At 40.3% G+C, this 18,633-nt stretch overlaps 1 protein-coding gene across 1 annotated transcript in view; it reads right to left on the bottom strand.

The window, feature by feature from the left end:
• Positions 1 to 18,633, bottom strand: part of kif4 (kinesin family member 4) — a 100,486-nt gene that overhangs the window by 49,531 nt on the left and 32,322 nt on the right. Inside the window, exons 4-7 of the mRNA XM_067424034.1 lie at positions 14,434 to 14,624; positions 14,220 to 14,309; positions 3,816 to 3,982; positions 205 to 299 (exon numbers count right to left, since the gene is read on the bottom strand). Of these exons, the coding sequence (XP_067280135.1) occupies positions 205 to 299; positions 3,816 to 3,982; positions 14,220 to 14,309; positions 14,434 to 14,624 (543 nt within the window). The remainder of the gene's footprint in view (positions 1 to 204; positions 300 to 3,815; positions 3,983 to 14,219; positions 14,310 to 14,433; positions 14,625 to 18,633) is intronic.

Raw genomic sequence — 18,633 nt, 5'->3', positions numbered from 1 at the left:
ACGTCAGTTATTTTATTCTCTCTGATAAGAAAAGCGAGTTGAGCACGCCGACTCCAGTGGGTTAATCATAATTTTGATTTTAGGTCATTGTTCATCCATATTTATGTTTAAAAAATAATAAATATATGAGCTTTAATAATGGGCTTTATTTTTTCAAAATTAAGTAAACTGGGACTAATACAAATTTATTTGATTTGCACTTACCTTCTTTGAGCCGATCTCCCTCTGCTTTAGTTTTTTTTTGTCTTTCAGATCCAGCGAGATCCACCAAGTGCAGTTTGGAGACCATGACATCACTCCTTTACAAACAAAAAATTTTTAATTTTATTTTATCTTTAACAATTTTAGCCAAACATTTTACAGTTTTATATATTAGCAGTTCACCATAATTATATTTTTTAGACCTGGATACATTTTAGGGCTGTCAAAAATGCTCAAAAACGACGTTAGAATATTCCCTCTAAAAAACACAAATATTCTAACTATTTGAATATCTGGGTGCACATTGTGTCAACATTGCATCAAAAACAGGACAAATGAATACAAAGACATTACTTGTATAGACATTCTATTTAAGTTTACACATATTTGACAACGTATTACTTACACAAAAACAAGTAAATCAACTAATGACCAAGATCACAGACCTCACTCTCTCTCACCCTAAAGGTGGTCGCACACCGGACACAAAGCTCAGTGAAGCATCTCGGGTATCTCACACCAGACACGCACATTATATAAGGGCTAGCTCGATTTTGAATCGACTTCTGACAGAAAAGCTGCATGATGTTCCCTCAAATCATTATCTTCCCTCAAATCATCAATGTACATACTGATTTCACCCTTTACTACAAGATACAGTCATCGTGCAGCATTCTGTGAGAAGTCGATTCAAAATTAAGCGAGTATTCAGGTCAACACAGTCGGATATGTCTTTAGTGAACGTGTAGCCAGTGCCGCCGCTTCCACCACGCGCTGCGCGTAGGGCACCAAGTGCTGAGGGGGGCATCACGAGAATTTTCTCTCAGCAACAGAAAATATAAAATATATTTATTAAGAATCAGTGTATAGTTAAATTATAGAGTGTAGACTAAGTAAGCAGTTTTATATTTGATTATTTAATTTCTTTATTGACTTGCTACTGTTAAATAGGCCTAATGTAGCTGAAAAATGAACTATTTTTGTTATATTGTTTGTAATTTGCATTTTTTGCTTATTTTTAAAAACAGATACAATTAAAAATCTATATTATAATTATAAGATAACATTTTTAAAAATATGAAATTACTCGAATCATAAAATAAGATTTTGGTCATCCCAACCTGTTGAGAAGTGAAAGGTTAGTGAATAATAACGTGATTGATAATGTGATCTCTGTAAGGATGGTCACACTGGCATGCAGTTATTATAGCAATAAGAGGAGGGAATGGTCAAAAACCAGGGTAGGAACATGCTGGCCAAGTGGATTTTAAATAAACAAATAAAACAATGAATAATAAGTTCTGTTGTCATATTAATCATAATATCTGTTTTTTGTTTGTTTTTTACTGTGGTATCGATTTATTAGAGGTATTTTAGTCTGGTATCGTATCGAAGTCATAATTTTGGTATTGTGACAACACTAGTTTACCGTTAAATAAAATTTGTGTGACATAATTCCGAAAAAATTACCATGTTGCTAGTGGTCGAACGAATGGTGTGCTAACTGTAGCTTGCATACAACTCTGGCGGCTCAACAATTTTACCTCCTACCGACCAAAACCCAAAGTACTTCCAGACATTGCTTTTTAGATTTTGGGGGGGTTAAAATCGCTTTCTCTGCTGCAGGCAATTTGGGCTCTGCTGAAAGTTGTCTGGCATGGAAGATGGCCGAAAGCACAGTGACACTGTGCCTGATAGCGCGACCCGTTATGTCCCTGAACCCTCAGTGGCGCGATCGCACCCACTCGCAAAGCAGACAGCCACGCCTCTACTACCACAAGCATTTTATCACATTTATTTATTATTCAAATATTAATTTTTAACCATTCGAATATATATTTAAATTTAAAATATTCGTTGATAACCCCAATACATTTTCTTTAAAAATTCACTTTACTTCCATTAGTACCATCTTGCATCAAAAAACAAAAAGTTTATGACTTATGCACATCTTTCAAACACAAGCTGTATATGTTAGGGCTACACAATCAAAATGAACCCGCAATCACACAAACTAATTTGGCTTATTGCAATTGGGAAATCCCAAAAGCTGTGGGGGGTTTTTTGCGCAGCTCATCAGTGAATCATGGCTCTGTGATCAGTAGTAAATGCTGCTCCGTTTGAAAGCACTGTTAAGTTTCAGTCGCTTATTAGGTGCATTTGAAAAAGCAACACTTCTAAACATTTATTAAATTGCTTTTTCAAATGTTTTTACTCCAAACTCACTGAGTTGAGTGAATGTTTGAAATGACATCCTTCTGCGAGATGTGGCTTCTTACACAGAATAAGGCACACAACATTTCATAGCATGTCGATTACCATTGCAGGATAAATATAAATGTATCATGAAAATACCAGAGAAGGCTTAAAGGTCCCATTCTTCACGTGTTTTCGAAGCTTTGATTATGTTTACAGTGTGCAATATAACATGAGTTCATGTTTCGTGTGTAAAAAAACAGTATTTTTCACACAATTTACTTATCTGTATACCGCTGTTTCCTCTGTCCTAAAAACGGCCTGATGATTTCCTTGTTCTATGAAGTCCCTCCTTCAGAAACACGTAACGAGTTCTGATTAGGCCAGCGCTTCCTGTGCTGTGATTGGACAGCAGCTTAGTGCACGTTGCACGGAAAGGTCTCGCCTCTTACTGTGCGTTCACACCGCCGGCGCCGAGAGCGTCAAAATTCGCTCTTGTCGTCCTGCCAACGACGCTGTAGAAAGCTTCATGGATGCGCTGCGGCTCTGATGTAGATCGAATGATATTTCTTTTTTAAACTGCATTTAAAGAGGCCGCAAATCAAACAAGCATGTTGATTGATAGACTGACCACACGTAGGGAATAAATTAACCACATGAAATCGTTTAAATGTGAAAGTAAGAATGAATTGCATACCCGCTGAACAACGAGCATTCTAGCGCCTATAAAATAGTGTTGCGCGACATCTTAACAAATTACACATCACTGTGAATGATCTCGTCATAAATGATAGGGAAAACCCGCACAGCAATGATCAACTTCTTATATTTTGCTTGGGAACTAATGTGGTCGGAACCAAAGTTTACAGGCCTGCGTTATCTGGATTTCTCTCAAGCGGAGCACTTCTACATTCTGACTGGTTGCCACCGAACCGCCTCATAGCTCATTACCATAAAGTTGAGCTGATTTCAACTCTCCTCAACACCCAAATCGTCCAAGACGCGCCACGCCGCTTTCGCCGGAGCTCGCCGCCCGGCTCCCATTGAAAATGAATGACTCCCGGCCAGCTTGCCGCTCTCGCCGCCGGCGGTGTGAACGCACAAGAGCGCACGGGAAGCGCTGGCCTAGGGTAGATACGCGCGCTCAATGTTATTGCAAAAATGTCTATATTGCCTTATCAATTTGAGCCGGAATCAGACCTGGAGAATATTGAAGAGGATCGATTACAACCTGCCCAGGAAAGACTTTTGCTGGATGTTTCAGAATGGTAAGCTGTCTATTCAGTAGTTTAAACTGATCATTACAAACACCAACAATCGATGGTCTCTGAATGAATTACTACACTTTTATATGCTAAGTTTTTCGGATTAGTTTCAATTACCATTCAATTACAACAGCATATGCTAAGTTTACTTACTTGTCTCCTTTGCGTCGCTGCTCCAGTGATATGGTGAAGATAGCATGCGAGCGAGATGAGGCTGCGTTCATGGCTGTTGAGCCCACAGTTCGTGCAGAGTTTCCCAACTCAAGACAGCTCACCATCTCATGAGCGGTAAAAACATTCCTTTCTGTCAGTCCTACAATCTACACCATGAAAACAAAAACAGACACCAATGGTCATACAGGATACATGAAAATTAAGGGCCATTCAGAGCCAATTGAATAAGCCTTGCGTACAGTGCACATAGGTATTAAGCCCAGATTTGTAGTGCACTTCTCACTCTCCCACAATCAGGGTTTGAAATTGACACCAGGGAAAAAAACAGTATTTTTCACACAATTTACTTATCTGTATACCGCTGTTTCCTCTGTCCTAAAAACGGCCTGATGATTTCCTTGTTCTATGAAGTCCCTCCTTCAGAAACACGTAACGAGTTCTGATTAGGCCAGCGCTTCCTGCGCTGTGATTGGACAGCAGCTTAGTGCACGTTGCACGGAAAGGTCTCGCCTCTTACTGTGCGTTCACACCGCCGGCGCCGAGAGCGTCAAAATTCGCTCTTGTCCTGCCAACGACGCTGTAGAAAGCTTCATGGACGATTCTTCATGGAATCTTACTTACAGCTTAATATATCAAAGACCAAGGACATGATCATTGATTTTAGAAAAAGTACTCATCCGAGTAAATCAACCTCAATTAAAGGCCAAACAATAGAGTATGTACAATCATACAAATACCTTGGGACTATTATTGATGAGAAACTAAATTTTGAAAAGAACTGTGAGGCTCTTTGCAAAAAGGGGCACCAGCGTTTGTATTGCCTAAGGAAATTATCTGTGTTTAATATTGACCGAACAATAATGAAAATGTTTTATCATGCTTTTATTGAATCTGTGTTGTCCTTCTCCACTGTAGTATGGTATGGTCAGATATCCTTAAAGGCAAAAAATCAGTTAGATCAGATAGTAAAATGGTCTGGCCGTTTGATAGGTGATTCCAAACCAGGAGTGGCATCCCTGTATACCAAACAGTTACAAAGGATGGCCTTCTCAATCTTACATGACAACTCTCATCCCCTGCACAGTGAGTTTCAGTTATTGCCGTCTGCGAGGAGGTATAAAGTCCCAAGGTGTAGAACAAAAAGATATAAGAGCAGCTTCATACCAAATGCGATTAGCATGATTAACAAAATGTAGAGGTGGTTCTTAGAAATATTGTACTAGGGTTTTATGATTCATTGTTTTTTTTTTTTTTTTTTTTTTGTCCTTATGTGTTGTGGAGTATTTTGTGTTGTGTTTTTGTTTTTTGTATTGGATGCCATAGTCATTGCACTGTAAAACAAATTTACCTACGGGTACAATAAAAGTAACCTAACCTAACCTAAGGGATGCGCCAATCCAATACTCTGTATCGGTATCGGCTCCGAAACGCCATTATTTGCAGCATCAGTATTGGTCGGACAGGACCAATCCAAATCTAATACGGTGCGTATAATATTCTTTGTTATTGATTAAGCCCCAGTACTCCACAAAAAGCAGCATAAACAAATATTAAAACAGCATAATCAACTCTTCTTTGTGAACTATATGAAGTGTTCTGAAGCAAATCCATAGTTTAATGTGAGGTACAGATGAATATTTAAGTCATTAAAATCCCTCTGCTGCATCTGTCATTCTCCATGTAGCTTTAAACTGTGTCACATTCGGTTACTACAGCCAACACAATGAAACTCTCTCTAAGGTAATTCAAAAGTTCCTGTTATGCTTGAACTGAAGATAATGGTCTATTGCAACTTTATGTTGCTGGACTTTATTGCTGCTAAATCATATTACTTTCTCCTGGGTGCCTGTTAGATCACAACGCTGGACTAGAGATTGTTTTGTTCTTCACACGCACGGTAACCTAAAAATTGAAGTTAAAGGCGGGGTGAAATGCTGTTTCATGCATACTGAACTTTTTACACCGTTAAAGACTTGGATTCCCATCCTAAACATAGACAAAGTTTTAAAAAACTAAGTTGGACGTTTGATGGAGTATTTCTGTGTCAAAAATACTCCTTCCGGTTTCTCAAGTTTCGGAGAGTTTTTTTCGAGTATGGGTCGGCTTGACGTCGATAGAGCGGAATGTCCTTGTATGGGCCATATGGGCTCTTCTCCCGGAAGGGTGCACGCGTGCGTGACTAGATGCACGCCCCCATAAACACTGCTCTCAGGTGCAGCAGATCCACTAGTCCATGCAACACGTCTGTCGCACCGCGCTCCACTTTATTCCTATGGGTGACATCGAGCGACTTCAACGCTTCAGCACAGCATTCCGGTAAGGCAGCGCTGCATTTGAACCGATTTGAACGCAGAAATGACGGGAAGCGTGACAAAATACGCTTCGGTCGTGTCGCAAAAGTGGATCTCCACGGTCATTGCTGTCAGGACTTCACGAAATCAACAGTTACCAAAGAAGTGTGTTTTATTTGTGTCATAGATTCTGATATACATTTTTTTATGTTGTTTTTTTTATTTTTTATAATGACGTATTTAGTAGATTATGTTTAACACAAAATAAAAGTGAATACCAGTTCAACACACTGAGGTATGGAAATTCTACATTAAATGTTTAAACAAAACTGCACTATCGGTAGATACTATAATTTAAAAAAAATCCAAAATTAACGCTTTATATAATACCGTGATCTTGGACCATGCCCCATGGTGTACAGACTACCTAATTTGACAAAGTGAGTATTGAAAGTCACAGACCGATGATGCCTTCAGGACCAATTTGTCTGCAAAAAGCAACAATGAGATCCCCAGCCCACCTAACCTCAACCACTTCCCACCACGACTACACCTCAATATCCTGTCCATACCCCACCTGGAACAAGTTCGACTTACTGGCGAGAACATGGACACAGCCATCGACTATTTGATAATACATTTCTCAAATTACAACAGTTTTGATTAAAATTTAGCAAAATAATCAGGATTATCAAGGCAGCATGAGGACGACCATCCTGTCAATCATCTTTCATCAATCATCAATTACGATTACGGTTAAGGCTAAATGTAGCTCCTAACTTGCTGATTTAGGAGAAACTTAAAAACTCTTATTGGGCTTGTCAGTCCAAAATTTTGCTCTAAGAGTATTTCACAAAACATTTTAGCACTAGAACTAGCTCCTAAATCCATGAAAAGCTAGAAGTCAAGCGGACTCCTAAGTCATTAAGACCAAATAACAAACAATCATAATGGCTGTTGCAGCAATCGGCCCAAAGACACTATACAACATTGAGGCAATAGTGATACTTAATGTATCTTTAATTTAAAAAAAAGAATTATGTCAGATTACCTGTGGTATTTGTTTTTTTGAGACAAATGATTGAATAAAGTAAAACAATACAAGTGTATTTGACGTGCTGTCCGAAGCAATCGAGGGCTCTGGGCTCTGAATTTAGCCCAAACCAGAGTTTTGCCCCATATCGCAGACCGAGAGGAACGGGGTGGCGGAGGGATACAGAAAACCATGGAGGTAACTAACGTTGGCGAGTCAGCTCTCGGCTGTGTATAGGCCAGCATGTTTCAAAGTGTGGGGCACGACCCACTGGTGGGGTATAGAGACGTGACAATTGGGGTGCATCAAACAGGAGAAAATTTTTTGTGCCCATCTCCATTTACCTTTTGAGCTGTTCCAAAAGTGTGATTTTTATGTCTGTGCCCCTGAGCGTACGGTACCACATATGGAATTTAGAATGTTCAGTGACGTGACATTACTGCCAGATTCAAACCTACCTCCAAAGAGGGGAATGGCAGAAAAAAGGTTGAGGAACACTGGTATAGGACTATATTATATACCTCCTCTTGCACCGATAAAATATACAGTTTGAACGTGCTCCTCACAAACTTTGTTTATAAAAAATTTCGCTTGAATACTGCAATCTCTCGTGATGCAGTTAGTAATGACAATTAGGTGAATATAATAGTTTAATTAGTGACATTTGCCATACATTTTAAAATCTTTATTTGAATATGGCAACATTTTTATTTTAAAATCTTTATTTGAAAAGTCATTTATCAGTTTTTTTACCTGTGAACCAAAAAAAACAAAGTTGAAATCTTGTAATAAAGATGCCATTCTATTTCATAGGTTCACTTCGACACTGCGTAATGACGCATATGGGGTACGTCCATGGACGTGCCAATTGTCTGAAGCCCTTATAGAATCACGCCAATTCATTGGCTGATGGCACAGCGCTGCCCCTCTAGCTCATCACCTTTGAGCTATACTGGCGCGTGCACCATCTTCTCCCCAGATTTCTCTGCCTTCACGAAGCAGTAGCATCACTTCCCTTCGTGCGATTTATTTGACCCTTAAAAACTGGATTTAAGCATCTTTCTCCTTCCCTACTTCAACGGCCACGGATGGCGGAACTTTGTTCTCCTAACTGGTGAAGTATATGATGGAGTTTCGTTGTTGCCCCGCCGTGCACTCGCTCTACTCGAGCGATGACCTGCATGGTGAGTGATACATTATTTTATATATTTACGTATATGGGCCGGCCCAGGCGCGCGAGGCGGCTCAGGGCACTTCGAAATGCGAATATCGCTATGTACTCTCTCTTGAAGAGGTATTTTAAAACCATTTGACTCCCCCCCCACGTGCCCGAGGCAGCTAGGCCTCCCTTGACCACGGCCTGGGGTTCGGATGTTTAGCTCTAGGACATCGAGTGTGAGCGGGCTATTACCCCATCTCTCACTCCCTCTCCCGCGCGTGCTCGCTAAGAGAAGCTTTTCCGCTTGTATGCGTGCACAAAACTATTTGTTCCCCAGCCCAAAAGCATGTGATACCGTTTCTTTTGGCCTGGCTTACACTTTGCTTACGACAGCGTCCGACTCCAAGGATTTCGGGCCTGTCTCCTTTGACTACAATTTCCTGCCTGGCGGCCAGGAAAAAAACGGACCTTTGCGGAAAAGCAGGACCTTTGCGGCCTACTCAGAGCTTGTCGATGCGCTTCGCGCGCGAATGAGAAACTTGCGATCGATTGCCCTTGTTCCCACGAATCGTTATCTTTCAAGCTCGATGAGAGATTTCTAAGTGTCGTTTTTTTAGCGATCTGCACATCTAGGTCCCCAGATCCTGAAGCAGCCGTTTTCCGCCCGCCTTCTAAAGGTACAGTCACACCAAACGCGAATAGAGCATCTGGGGCGAATGATTTCCATGTTAAGTCAGTGGAAAAGCGCGTTGACACACGTCTGGATGTCCTGAATTGCGATGGACACAATTCCGCCTCGTTCACACGAATAACACGAATTTGAAGCGAATTGAGCGTCTTGAGCTATATGTGCGTTACACGCGAGTGGTGCTTTTTGTGCATTCACATGTTTGAAGCGAATTCGCTTCTACGCCAGAGTTGAAAAATGTAAACTTTGGCGTCAATTCCTGCCGCGTTAACCAAAAAGGAGCCTGCTTGCTGCTGTCACATGGTAAAGTGACATGATAAACCCTGCATATACTTAAAAAAATACTGATATTTTGTAAGAATGTAGTTTTAATGCTTTTCATAATGTAGTTGTTTAAAGCTAAAATATGTAGTTTACCTATAAAGTGCCTATTTAAAAAGAACACTTGCGTTTTTGGAGTTGTGCGATCCAGGCGATCTCCACGTTCAGCGCTCGTTAACCCCAGCGAGAGCAGCTTTTCCTCAGCCAGTCCTTCTGGCGTTTGCCGCTGGCTCGGATGTCTATGTAGAGGTTAAATATGACATACCGGTATAACTTCGTCTTGTGTACATCTATGGGCGATCTTTGGTCCAATTAATCTATTGTTGCCTACCAAATCATTTTGACTGAGTTAAGTGAAAGTGAAGTTTTATAACTTTATATTTTATTTAAATATACATGCAGTGAAGATAATCTAGGTAGTGCGTTGACTGAACCACATGTGTGGCTGTTAATGCTTAATATATTTCACCAGGAGCGTCTTTAACGCGCATCTATTTTGCTTCAAATGCTCGATTTCTATGCACGTCCAATTAGCTGCGGACGTGCAAATGGATTCAAAATGTTCACGCGTCAAACTAGATGCGGTAGACATGATTTTGACGCTCAATTCGCGTTTGGTGTGAACGTAGCGTAATGCGGTAGCCGCTCACTTCATCCTCATTGGTTCTGTGGAGCGTTATTCCGCCATTCCGGCGATCTAAGTCACACTGGCCTCTCATCTTCAGCTGTTTAGAGCTCCGCATAGCCAAGGATTTTGGCCTTAAAGGCAACTAAGCACACAGCGTGCGGCAGGGCGCTCGGTGGCCGCTGGTGGTTAAACCTCACTTCGATTGGCCACAAGGAGAAGGTTTTTCCTCCTCGACACGCTCTATTTCTCAGGGGGATTTATTGGGAAAAGGCAGTTCATGCCTAGGAGAACTAGAGTTTCTTCTAGCACCTCTTCTTCCCAGCCTAGAGAATTTCAAAGGAATTTCAGGAGTGACCAGAGTCATCCCCCACCTGCCACGGTTTGGGGAGCTCGTCGTCGCCCCTTTCCACAACAAAGAGCACTTCTGTGCAGATGAAGCGGCCTGGCAGTAGCTTTCCGCTCCTGCTCCGCTGAGTCATTCCTGACCCTCCAGGCAGGGAAAAGTCACGCTGAACGTTCGGGGCTGGGTCAGACTGCGCAAGCGTTTCTGCCCTCCTCCTGGCTGCTCTCCGAGTCCACCCCCTTCACACTCACCGCCAGTGCATCTCGAGGGGCGGGGTCGGCTCAACCTCTCGCCACTCCCACGGCAGGGAAGGGTGACGCTTTAGGCTTTCTCCCCCTGAGTTCGTCGGATCACATTTCCACTACCCGTTTTCCACTACCCTCCACTACCCTCTCCAGCGGTTAGTGGACCTTACGTTTCCCACTCAGGTCATCGCAGCCTCCTTGCCGCATATGGATGCAGTCGGCTTTCCGTTGCGGCCAGACGATCCCTCCACGGAGTCCCAGTTCGGCACCCTAATCAGGTATGCCCTCTGCACTTCACTACTCTTCTCATTTCGTCCAAGAGTGGAAACGTTTTCCAGGAGTGTCACCATGGGCGCGTCGCATGATTCAGCTGGGCTACACACTTCAGTTTTGGCGCAGATGATCACGACGGATGCCTCCCTCACCGACTGGGGTGCAGTATTTGAAGGCCGTCCAGCGTCCGGCCGTCCATCTGGACGGAGGACACTCAAGCCTGGAACGTTAACTGCCGAAAGCTGAGAGCGGTTTCCCTGGGCCTTTGGCATTTCCTCACAGGGCACCATGTCATTGTCAGAGCGGAGGTGGACCTCTTCGCTACAAAGGAGTCATCCCAATGCCCGCTTTGGTTATCTCTAAGTCCTCCTACGCCGTTGGGAGTGGATGCGTTCACTCACCCATGGCAGAGGTTTAAGCTCTATGCATTCCCGCCCATCAAACTGATTATTCCGGCAGTTTTGTGCAGAGTGAGAGCGAGCGAGGCCAAACTTTTAAAATCCTCTTCCCGAGATCTGGAAACTGTGGGTGTGGCCTACCAGGGGCCATCAGTCTTAAGGGCCGGTCTACCAGCAGATGTGCAGGAGACCATCGCTAATGCCATAGCCCCCTCTACGAGGAAGCTTACTATTCCAAGTGGGAGGTTTTTCAGGCACGGTGTTCGGCCCACAGTAGAAGTCCAGTCGACTGCCCTAATGGTTCAGTTCTGGAGTTTCTGCAGGAGAAGTTTGCAGCCGGGTGGCGGTTACTACTCTCAGAGTGTATGTAGCGGCTATCGCCGCTCACAAGGAGTTGGATGAGACCCATTTGGGAAGCATTCTTAGTCTCATCTTTTATGAGAGCGATCAAGCACCTGAGGCCAGTTCGCTCCCCTGGTGTACCCTCTTGGGACTTATCTTTTGTCCTGGAGGGTTTGACGAGTGCTCCCTTTGAGCCATTGGAGTCAGTTCCGGAGCGAGTTCTGACTCTTAAAAGTTGACTCTATTGTCTCTAACTTCTTTAAGCGAGTGGGGGATTTGCAAGCTCTCTCTGTTAGCTAGGCTTGCTTGGGTTTTGCTCCCGGCCAAGTTAGGTCTCTCTGACACCCAGGCTGGGTTATGTGCCTAAGGTTTTGTCCACATCCTTCCGCTCGCAGGTCACCATCCTCCATTCTTTCCACCCTCCGCCTTTTGCATCCTCGGAGGACGAGAGGTTACATTTGCTTTGCCCAGTTAGGGCATTGAAGCTTTATGTTGATCGTTCGGGTGATTGGAGGAAGTCTAACCAGTTACTGGTGTTCCGGAGCCGGCCACAGTGGGCTTGCCGCATCGAAGCAGATTAGAGCTCAGTATTGTAAAGCTCAAAGGTGATGAGCTGGAGGGGTGGTGCTGCGCCATCAGCCAATGAATTGCTGTGATTCTATAAGGGCTTCAGACAATTGGCACGCCCATGGGTGTACCCCATATGCGTCATTACGCAGCGTCTCGCTCCCTATTCAGAGAACATAGGTTATGTGAGTAACCCGAGACGTCTTTTTTTTGTTTCTTCTTATTTAATTTCAAATTGGAAAACAAACTACCAAAACATGCATCCACGTGCAAAAGAAATATCGAAGCCATAAACCAATTTATAAATTAAATGAAAAATGAGAAATCAGCCGAAATCTAATTTTCCTTCTATTCATTAATAAATAAATAAAAATTAAAAAAGAATAAACAAGCTGTCTTATCTTTTCTCGTCATTCCATTCCAAATAGGAAATTAAATGATCAGATTGATCACGGACCGAGATCATACATACAAACCAGATTCCAAAAAAGTTGGGACACAATACAAATTGTGAATAAAAACAGAATGCAATGATGTGGAAGTTTCACATTTCACATTTTATTCAGAATAAAACCTATATGACAAATCAAATGTGTGAACTGAGAAAATGAATAAATTTCATGGCATCAACACATTGAAAAAAAGTTGGGACAAGGCCATGTTTACCACTGTGTGGAATCCCCTCTTTTTATAACAGTCTGCAAACATCTGGGGACTGAAGAGACAAGTTGCTCAAGTTTAGGAATAGGAATGTTGTCCCATTCTTGTCTAATACAGGCTTCTAGTTGCTCAACTGTCTTAGGTCTTTGTCTGCAGGCTGGCCATTTCAGTACTTGGATCCTTCTACGCAGCCATGATGTTGTAATTGAAGCAATATGTGGTATTCCCTGAAAGAGACAACGTCTGGATGGGAGTTCTAGAACTTGGTTGTGTTATGTTGTAACACATGTTGTATGTGTTCTAGATATGTTGTTCTAGAACTTGGATATAACTTTTTGCATTGATAGTGCCTATCAAGATGTATAAGCTGCCCATGCCACACACACTCACGCAACCCCATACCATCAGAGAGGCAGGCTCAGATTCAGAACACCTTTCCACTCTGCCACAGTCCATTTCAAATTAGCCTTGGCCCATAGAAAACACCTGCACTTCTTCGGATGATATTATGCACTGTGGATGATAACTTCAAACTATTTTTAACTTTTCTCTGAGAAACTCCTTTCTGATATTGCTCCACTATTTTTCACCATAGCAGTGGGGGCATTGGTGATCCTCTGCCCATCTTGACTGAGAGACAGACACGCTGAGAGGCTCTTTTTATGTTGCCAATTGACCTAATAAGTTGCACACTGGCCCTCCAGCTGTTCCTAATGTATACATTTAAATTTTCCAGCCTCTTACTTCTACCTGTCCCAACGTTTTTGGAATGTATAGCTCTCATGAAACCCAAAAGGAGCCAATATTTCAACATTTTTCAAAAAGTCTCACTTTCAACATTTGATGTTATCTATTTTCTATTGTGAATAAAATATAAGTTTGAGATTTGTAAACGACTGCATTTTTTTAATTCACAATTTGTAGTGTCCCACCTTTTTCGTAATCGGGTTTGTAATATGAGAAAATAAATAAAAATGAATAAATACATTTTTGCATTTATTTAAAAATTATTCTCAGTATTTGGCTCGCAGATTGTGTATGGTGTGTGTCTGCGCCCACCGAAGACCATTTTTAACCAAGGAAAAATCCTACTCAATTCCAATTTTTCATTTTCAAAAATTCCAATACAAAATCAGTATTAATATGAAAGGGGTCAGGGGGGAAATCAAATCACATCCCTAAGTGATATAGGGTGAAAAAGTGGTCACAGGAAATTTATTTGAGAGACACAGTAATACCATGGGGAAGTGATGACTCAGCAGCTGACCACACCCATGATTGGATCCTAAAAATACCAAATACCAAGCTAAGAACAGGGCCAAAGGTTTTAAACAACATGAGGAAGAGCAAGAAGAGCATGAAGGTCAATAGCAAATTCATATTCATAATACCAAAATAATTTGTGGTTCACATGGTTATAGGTTGTAAAACTCACTTTGATGCCATCTTTAGGATCCTCTCTGATACTGATGACGGGTTTGTCCTTTGACGTGCATAGCAGGTCCAGTATCTCTTCATTGTAAATCTACAAATTAAATACACACGTACACAAAAAACAGCCTTGAATAACAAAATGAGAATTGACTTTTCAGAATTGACATTCATAAATTAAATCCATAAAGGAGGACAACAAGGGGTGCAAGCTATACCTCCAGATAAGATACAGCAAGCAGAAATTCACAGTCTGCACATTTAGACTTTTCCTGGTATATTCTCCGTATAACTCGTGGGATGACTCCAACCGTAGGCTCATTTTCTTGTTCCGAAGTGTATGTGCCGCCCATAGAGAATGTCTTCCCTGACCCTGTCTGTCCATAGGCCAAAACAGTGGCATGATAACCTGTCATTGCAAACAATGAATAATGAACAGTCACATTTACATTGAAGTACATTGATGTTAACCATGCCTTGAATCTTAGCCTCTTATTAGCAAATGTAAAATAACACTGCTGTATACAATAGAGTAATCCTAATTTAAAACTACAAGGTTATTTTTTCAAAAGCAGTGAGTGATTTTATCTTTGTTTACACTCAAAGGGTTAGTTCACCCAAAATGAAATTGATGTCATTAATGACTCACCCTAATGTCGTTCCACACTCGTTAGACGTTTGGAAGTGCATGCAAACTATACTGTCCATGTCCAGAAAGGTAATAAAAACATCAAAGTAGTCTATACTACTTTGTCCATACTACAAAGTAGTCCATACTACATACTATAAGTTTAGTTGATTAGAATTTCTTGAAGCATGTAAAATACATTTTGGTCCAAAAATCACAAACTATGACTTTATTCAGCATGGTCTTCTCTTCTGGTTTGGTTTTCAATCCTCAAATAAAGATTCAAACGGTTGTGAATTAACGTATTGAGTCATGTTTCGGATCGCGTGTCAAACTGCCAAACTGCTGAAATCAAGTGACACTGGCGATCCGAAACATGAATCCATACGCTGATTCACAACCATTTGAATCTTTATTTGAGGATTTAAAAAAACAAACCGGAAAAGACAATGCTGAATAAAGTAATTTTGTGATATTTGGACCAAAATATTTTCGATGCTTCAAGAGATTCTAATTAACCAATTGATGTCACATATGGACTACTCTGATGATGTTTTTATTACCTTTATGGACAGTATAGTGTGCATACACTTCCATACTCTCTCGGACAAAATATAAAATATCTTCATCTGTGTCTAAAGATGAACGAAGGTCTTACAGGTGTGGAACGACATTAGGGAGTCATTAATGACATCAATTTCATTTGTTGGTGAACTAACCCTTTAAGACAAATATAATATTAATATTTCTCGTAGACATGCACAGATATGAACATTTTGAATCAAACATATACAATAAAGTAGCCTAGTTTGAACCAGTGTAAGACTCCTTAACTTTTCTAATTAATTTACACTCCTATGGCCAACATTATAAAAAAGGTAACACGTTACAATAAGATTTAATGTGATTGTTAGCATTAGTTACCCAACAATGAATGAACAATACTTCTACAGGATTTATTCATCTTAGTTGTTGATATTACTCTAAACTTTCAGATCCAAAGTTGTGTCGGTTAACATTAGGCAATGCACTGTAAATGTAATGTTAAAAAACATTTTATTACTACTATTAACAAGTTATTGATCTCTTTTTAAGACCTTATTTGTAAAATGTTAAGAAAAATTCTATTGCCTAACAAAAAATTGGTTAGGAAATGGTTTTAATCAAACCATATTGATGACAAATACAAGAAAAATAAAAGTACTAGTTATTAAAAATAACGCTTTGTGTTTTAAAAAATATGTTTAATACACCAATAACAAAACACACATCTTTAATTTAAGTCTATTAGTCTATCAAATAACGTTGCTGTTTAAGCGCGTTCGCTGAAGCTGAAGAGAATGAACAACTGTAAATTGAAGGTTTATTAAACAGAAGGTTAATTAACTATGAGAACAATCAGATATTTATACAAAATAAATATATTACAACCTATTTTTGCACAAAATGACACACAGGTGAGGACCTATAACTCCTGTGGATGTTCTTTCCTGAGTGTGCTCACTGAAACTGAAGATGATCACCGGTGTACAATGAAGCGCTGCAGGTTATTAACGCAACAAAGCACATCCTATATGAGATTAATCAGATGTTTACACTACATAAACTTAATATAATGACTTATCTATGATTTAAATCACATGAATGCAAAAGCTAGTCAGAATGCGTTGTGGACACTTCTCAAAACAGCACACTGACACATAACTAAACCCAGAGAATTCACAACGTTTTATTACCATAGTGTTTTTATTACAGTGTTATGTATATGACAGTCCCAGTAGATATTAAAGGAGGGATGAACTGAGAAATCAACTTTCCCTTTAGCCTTTGATATATAAAAGGTTATAGTAATATAAGAATATCCTGTAAGTTTCAGAGCTGAAAACTTCCTTGTTAGTAAAAGAAAAGCTTTTATAGACACCAGGCCCAGAAAACGAGGCTCTCAAATCAAGAGATATTAGAAGGTTGAAAATATGTGTGCTGTTTCTGTAGCCCCGCCCACTAACTTTTGGAGCTAAACTGATCGAGGTACAGAGCAATAAACATGCCGAAGATAGCAAGATAATCATTTGTGAACAAGACACAGGTCGATACTGGATTTGCAGACAAATTGAGATTAAAACACACTGCTGTTCCTTCTATACTGGATCCAACAGGAATGGTGCAGCACACTTATGAGAGTAAAACGTGTTTTTTTTTTTTATGTGACAGTATTGCATTTGTTACAGATCGATTATGTGTATGCAGCAAAAAAGCTAACAGCAAAAAAGCTTAGCATGCAGTCACAGGCTGGAGAATCCCTTATTTGTTGGTTCATTGCGATTCGGGATCAGAACAGGTCAGATGCGATATGGGCCAAGGGGCTCGCAAAGCCCAAGGTCCCAGGGCTAAGCCCCAAGAGTGTGCAGTTAGCGCTTATTTTCACCAATAAGGCGGGCCAAGTAATAAAAAAAATTAAATAAACATCTCAAAACCACTGTAGAAAATTGGCTATAAGTTATGATGTTTTTAAATTTAAAAACCACACAAACGTCATTAGTTGACCCGCAAAACCCAAGGTCCCAGGGCTAAGCCCGAAGACTGTGGAGTTAGCACTTATATCCACCAATAAGGCGGGCCAAGTAATAAAAAAACATCTCAAAACCAGTGTAGAAAATTGCCTATTACTTATTAGTTATGTTTTTCAATTTAAAAACCACACAAACGTCATTATTTGACCGCAGACAACAGTATTAAAAAAAATTAAAGAGCCAGTTCATGACACCTTTAATGCTGTGCATTTATGTTTTAACTGCACACTGAAGCTAAAGAACAATGAAGCGTATTACTGCATTGTTAATTAACTCAATCAAACGCATCCGATATGATATTATATACAACTTAATTGTATATAATATCATATAAGATTGTATTGAATTGTATTAACCATGGCAAAAAAGGCTGCTAATGCACAAGCGAACTTGACTATGCTTGTCATGACGTTGTAACTCTGGACTTGTTCTTCCTTCGACAAACACACAGAAACATTAGTCGTGTTCTCATTATCAGGGATACAAACAGGTGAGGGGTAAAAAAAAAAATTAAAAAAAGGGGTGGAAAATTGTGTGGATAGAGAAAACATTCTCAGAGGTCACAGAGAATATATATATTATTTGTGTTTGTAGTTCTATTCGGATCGAAGACCGACAAGGCCGTGGCGGAGGATTCGATGCACAACAGAAATGTCAGAATAATGTCTATTTTAAAATGCACGTTCAACACCACCTCTCCCTATTCAGAGTACACACAATTCTGAAAGTGAAAGCAAACTGGAGAACTCATTCAAATGTGATTACAATACTTTACCGCTGTTTGAAAGCGGCTCCTGAGGAATGAGAATCTCACTCAATATGAAAGCTACCTGTGTAGTTGTAACTATCGATCATGCTTGAAGAAAAAAAAAAAAGGTCTATATTTGCACTCTGAATATTCAAAATATTGAGTACTTTGATTATGGTTACACTTATTTTTTGCACTTGATCTATGATCAATTTGTTTAAAGGAGTTAGGAGGTCAAAAGTTATAAAAGCTCATAAATCTTGCATTAAAGTCTGAAGAGACAAATCTAAAAAAGGAAGCAGCCAGTCAGTTGAGTTGGTGCAAAACCTTTTACAGTGCTTGAATTTTGTCTTTCATTGCATGTGAAAATTCATACTCAAAGTAGAACTGAAATTACATTCATTATAAGAGGAGTTAAACCATTTCAAATTCAAAAATGTTCTAGTCTTGCAATTCATCATTGAAGATTTCT

Source organism: Pseudorasbora parva, chromosome 18, assembly GCF_024679245.1.
Source record: "Pseudorasbora parva isolate DD20220531a chromosome 18, ASM2467924v1, whole genome shotgun sequence".
Taxonomy (NCBI): Eukaryota; Metazoa; Chordata; class Actinopteri; order Cypriniformes; family Gobionidae; genus Pseudorasbora; species Pseudorasbora parva.
Note: the sequence above shows the minus strand (reverse complement) of the source record. Positions and strands in the feature narration are given on the sequence as shown.